Source organism: Propithecus coquereli, unplaced genomic scaffold (assembly GCF_000956105.1).
Source record: "Propithecus coquereli isolate 6110/MARCELLA unplaced genomic scaffold, Pcoq_1.0 Scaffold383, whole genome shotgun sequence".
Lineage (NCBI taxonomy): Eukaryota > Metazoa > Chordata > Mammalia > Primates > Indriidae > Propithecus > Propithecus coquereli.
In genome coordinates this window covers 847,466-853,081 of record NW_012149541.1, presented here as the reverse complement: position 1 = coordinate 853,081, position 5,616 = coordinate 847,466, and the positions used below count along the sequence as shown (strand labels likewise).

The following is a 5,616-nucleotide window of genomic DNA, read 5'->3' as shown; positions in this document are numbered from 1 at the left end:
GATCTCATGTGTCTCAAACTCATTCAAATACCCAAACGACATCATTTTAACTCTCCATTTTGTAGTTTCAACACAACTCTGCATTAAGATGGATATAATTACCTCTTCTTCACTGCTGTCATCATCTTCATCTTCTGACATTTCCTCATCTTCACTATCTTCTTCTACCTCCTTTGGGGGAGGAGCCATTTTCTTGGGGTCACCTTGATTTTTACCTGCCTAAAAAAACGGACACAAGTAGAACACTGCACTTCCATCAACTTTTCAAGCTAAACATATTTTGCCATCATTCTACATAGTAAAATGCAATAATCTCCTTTCTCAGAATCCATTTTTCATAATACTAAAATTGCACAACAAAGACTATTCTTGATATGCAAGAGGGGGGAATTCTCAAATTCCCACACGTTTTTCCTGTCAGGTTTTACAAACAGAAAACCAAACTTCGAGATAAAAAGGCAACCCGAAATAATTTTTCTTCCTGTTGCCTTAGTTAAGCACATCATGTACAATTATTAATAACCAGTGGCCTGCAACTGGACTATTTTTCCAGCGAACTAGTCACAGCCCTTCGGTAAATTCTGGCACGTTATTCTACCACCCTCGTCTGAAACCAAATTAAGGCTGAAGATCTTTAAGACACTTTTTTTTTTTTTTCAAATCGCCTTTTAAAAATAACTGCCTTTGGTTTTACGAAGTTTCCCTTTCCCAGCGAGACAATCCCGCCCCTTCCAGACCTGCCGGGGCCACGTGGGGGTACAGGGTAGGCCACCAGATGCGCACAGCCCGGTGCAAGAAGCACGCGGCAAAGCTTCCTTCAAGGGCCTGCCACGTGTCCGCTGGCCTGGCTCGGGCAGAAAAGTCCCGGAGGTCACTGAGCCTCCCACGAGGGCCCATCCCACCATTTCCCGCCTTAGAACACCAGTTTCTTCGGAGACTCTGGGACCCACGCGGCCAGGCCCACGTGGTGGGCCGCGCTCCGGGACACGTGCGTCAGGAGGCGGGGCCCAGCTCCTGTTCGTCGCAGGAGTTTGGCCTCATCCTGCCCGCCCCGCGGCCCAGCGCCCCCTCCTCGCGCTCATCGCTTATGTCTTTCCCCGCCGCTTTCGCCACCCCCCCGCACCTGCCGAAGCTCTCTACCTCGCCACCAAGTAGCCAAAAGCCGCGAGAACTCCCCGCTTGTCGCGCGAGACTTCTCCGCAGCATGGCGCCCTCGAACGCGCCCGGGACTGCGCGCAGGCCTTCCTCCCCGCGGCGCCGCGCGCGCGCCCCTCGGAACACAGGCCTAAATGTCCGTGCTTCCGCGCAAGGCCTCTTACCTTTGCGAGCTTCACCATGATGGCGGCTTATGACGGCGGAGTATGTATCGGGCAAGTGGCGGAGACAAACCTAGAGGAACTAAGCGACGTCGACGGCGGCCACGGGTACAGAAGATCCCGGAGCACGTACGCCTCGCTGCCAGCTAGAGCTCGAGACTGAGGCGAAAGACTGAGCCTGCCCAGTAATCGCCTCTGGAAAGGCGACGACGGGGCCCTTGTGACTCCGCTTCGACCAACCAGAGCCCGCGCCCGTCCCCAGGAGCCAATTGCGAGCCTCTAACCTAGAACGGTACGGGGCGGGGCGCGGGCGCGAGTGGGCGGGCTGAGGCAGGCGGGGGATGGGGCGGTCTCGGCGGCGGGGCCTTGGGGCGGGACTCGCTTTGTGCCAGGCGGGCGCTGATTGGGCGGCGGGCGCGCGGGCCCCGGCCTGCGCGGTGAGATGGGAATTTTGAGCGTGGGGTGTGAGGGGAGCGCGGGGACCTTTGGTCCCGAATATGGTCTGGTCCTGTAGATTCCGGCGGCCTTGGAGTTCCTCAGAGACCCCACGCGCGGCCCCGGCACTCCACGCTAATCCTCCTGGCGGTCCTGGAGAGAGGAATTCGGCCGGTTTTCCTGCTGATGAGCCCGCGAGTGCCGGAAGTTCAGGAACCGCAAAGTTCACGGTGGCCCTTTCGGAGGCACACCTTAGCCCTGCCGCCCGACGAGCTTGGGGCCAAAGTCATCCCCTTGGCTGCAGTGATTCCCTCCCGGGCCACGGGCCTGAAGCAGCTTCCTGAGAGCTGTAAATAAAGGCAGTCGCGTATATTCGTGAGGTTTACTGTGAGTAGTGCACAAACATCCCATTTAATGCCAGAGTAACCTCATGCGGTGGCTATTCCTCCTAATGGGCAACAGCCTCGGAGAAATAAGTGTCTGGCGGTCACAGGGTATTGTGACTGTGGAGTTGGAAGAGGGACTTGGGCAGGCTGACCGCAGAGCCGGGCCTTTGGCCACTCACAAGTTCCCTCTTTGTTATTTGGGACTAATGCACCCATTAAAATGTGCCTGCGAAGTCAGTGTCACCAGGTGGCCCAGGGGTAGGTCAAGAGAGCCAGAGGAAAGGCTCCCTCGATGGCACAGGTGCTGAAGATTGTCTTTGCATTACGCTTTTGCCAGTTACTCAGCGGGTTACCATGTGGGTGGAACTTAACTCGTGCGAGACTCAGCAAACCAGAGCACCTTCCTTCACTTGAAAGCCTTCCTGGGATATATCCTGGGCATCTGGTATCTAGTTGTTCCTACAGAACCAGGATACCTTCAGCTAGGTATCACCTCTGGAGATTCAAATTAAAGAGGTCTGTGTTGGGGCCCAGGATTTTGTATTTTAACAAGGCCACAGGGGATTCTTATGAACAATCAAGTTATTTTGCAATTCTTACTAGCACACTCCTGAGACTGAGTACAGGAAACCCACAGCTACCCACTGGGGCGCTCTGATCATGGCAGGAGGCTGGGATGAGTTTTTTGGGCCCCACCCTGTTTTCTGAGGGTCTGTGGAGAGCCCCCTGAGGAGGTTCACACTTTGAACTCGGCTGGATCGGGGCCAAGGGGGTACTTTCTGGAGGGTGAGGACAGAAAGAACACCACACCAAGACGTGGTGGAATAAGACCATCTATTTTCAATGAGAGCAGGCTTAGGGCATGGCATTCATAGAGGCTGGAGAGAGGAGCAGTGGATGTGATGAAGTGACTGGAATGAATTCTTGGAAATAGCGGCATGGCTGGCTACTTTCTCATTCATATCTCAGCTCTGCCTAAGCCTTCCCCAACTCTCCAATGAAAAATGCCTCCCAGAGACTTGCCATCACACCACCCTAATTCAGTCCTCTGTGGGTACTTAGCACTACCTGATATTTTTCTTCGCTGTTTACTGTCTGTTTGCCCCCGCCCAGCCTTGAGAACACAGACTGTTTTTTGCTGTATTGCTGCTGCCCAAAGCATTGCCTGCCACACAGTAGAGTGAAAATTATCTGTTAAATGAATGAGAAGTATTTAGGGAGAAGCAGCAGTAGGGAAAGCCCATATAGTTCACGTGGCATTGCTTTGGAGTCAGTCTGGGGCAAAACAGCAATAGCTAATACTTATATAATGCTTATTAAGTGCCAGGCACTATTCCAGTTCTTTATAAATATTTGCTTTTCAAAATAATCCTGCGAAAAAGTTATCACTGGGGCATAGAGGTAAATTAACTTGTCCAGGGTCATGTAGCTAGTAGGTGGAGGAGGTAGGATTTAAATTGAGACCATGCTCTGTCATCTCAGTTTATCTATAAAGTGAGGATAATAACAGTACTTGCCTCTTAAGTTACGCATACTAAGGGAGATACTGCATGTATTTTTTTTGAGGGCACATAATAAGCTTGGAGGTCGGGGGGGAGATGAATATTCTTACAGCCTATGGGGAATGAGCCAGTAGAGGGAGACTTAGAAGGCCACAAAAGAAATGGAGGGTGGGAGACCAGCTTGAGTGAGGGAGGGGCCACCTCCTGGTCCATACCAATTTGAGAATAAAGGTAAGAGTGGGCACCTGGGAAACCAGTGGCCTAAGTGTATGCCAGAGTGTAGGCTCTGGGGGAAGGACTTACTGTCTGGCTGGCTCTATAAGAGCCTCCTATGTGCCCAGACCAGTGCCTAGGTGTGAGAATTAAGGTAATTCCTGTCTGCTGGTCTCTTTGGGAAGAATAAGCTGTCTTCTAAGAGGAAAGGGAAGGAAGGCTGGATAAGAGTTTGGTGGACACAGAGAGGCAGGAGAGAAGGCAGGGACACAATCTTAAACTCCAAAGGACTAAATTAAAAGGTAAGTAAACTGCAGATCAAGTAAATTGCCTACAGTAAGAAGAGGGAAGAACAGATTACTGCTTTGAACAAGATAATGCTCTTCAGGGTGGACATCCCTAACAAAGTCCAAATGCCTCAGTCCTTAGATGGGTGGAAATTATAAAATCTGAACCCGTCCCAGCATATAATGGGTGGGCAAACGTGAAATATTACTTCCTTATGTGACCTTGGGCCTCAGTGTTTTTCATCTATTAAATAAAGGCAGTAATTCCTGTTCCTTTTTCCAAGGGTATGCCCAAGTACTAAGAGTGAGGCAAAGATGGATCAGATCCACGTCCTCTGGCGCTCTAGATCTGAGATCCTGGAGAGGAAACCACGGGTGGGCTGCCCAAATGCCCAGAAGCTTAAGTAAGGCTACCTCCAGCTTTATTCTCTTGCTGCCAGGGTCCGAATGCTCTCCCCCATCCCCACCCTGTAGCTAACCAGGACCACAAGACCAGAATATGAGGGGTGGGTTAGGAAGCTTGTTTGTTTCCAAATGGTTTTGGGTTTTTTTTTGTTTTTTTTTTTAGTTTTGAAAACATGAATTATTTTCCCAGATTACTTTTAGAAAAACAAAATAAAAAAAAGAAAACATGAATTATTTATTTATTGAATTGTACAGCATACACGGTACAAAATTCAAAACGTTCAAAAAGATGCACAGTACACTAAGTCTTCCCTTGCTGTCCTCTAGCCTCCCGGTTCCAGGGTATTGCCTGCAGAAGTCTCTTATGTATCCTTCCAGATGCAGTCAACGCACTTGCAAATAGACAGATGTGTTTATTATACTTAATACAAATGCTGTCATACTAGGTACGCTATTCTGAACTCTTTTATTAACTACATTTATCTTGTAACTCATTCTACATCAGCACATGTAGAGCTGCTTCATTCTTTTTAATAGCTACATGGTGCTCCTTATGTGAAAGGATCACAATTTATTTAACCAGTCACCATCGCTGGACATTTAGGGTTTTTTCCTGTTTGGCTATTATAAACTGCTATAGCAAGTTGTTTTTGTTTTTTTTTGTAAGAGACAGGGTCTTGCTCTGTCATCCAAACTGGAGTGCAATGGCATGATCATAGCTCACTGTAGTCTTGAACTCCTGGGCTCAAGCTGTCTTCCTGCCTCAGCCTCCCAAGTAGGTGGGACTACAGGCACATGCCACCTGTTATTAGCCATCATCTAATTTTTTTATTTTTTGTAGAGGCGGGTTTTCACTATGTTGCCCAGGTTGCTCTCAAACTCCTGGCTGGGATTACAGCCTCGAGCTACTTTGCCTGGCCGCAAATAGCCTTTTTACACACTTATTTTACACATGTACAAATCATGTCTGTAGAATACTGCAGTGTAGAACAGCTAGGTCAAAGGCCTTTTACACTTTGATAGATGTTCTTCCAAGTGCTGCGTTTTGAAGTTTTTGGTGACAGTTCTAGCG

General features: G+C 49.3%; 1 protein-coding gene across 1 annotated transcript in view; it reads right to left on the bottom strand.

Moving 5' to 3' along the window:
• The window catches only part of NCL (nucleolin), a 9,707-nt gene extending 8,121 nt beyond the window's left edge, over positions 1 to 1,586 (bottom strand). The window contains exons 1-2 of the mRNA XM_012652201.1: positions 1,320 to 1,586; positions 103 to 219 (exon numbers count right to left, since the gene is read on the bottom strand). Of these exons, the coding sequence (XP_012507655.1) occupies positions 103 to 219; positions 1,320 to 1,337 (135 nt within the window). The 5' untranslated portion in view covers positions 1,338 to 1,586. The remainder of the gene's footprint in view (positions 1 to 102; positions 220 to 1,319) is intronic.
• Between the last annotated feature and the right edge of the window lie 4,030 nt (positions 1,587 to 5,616).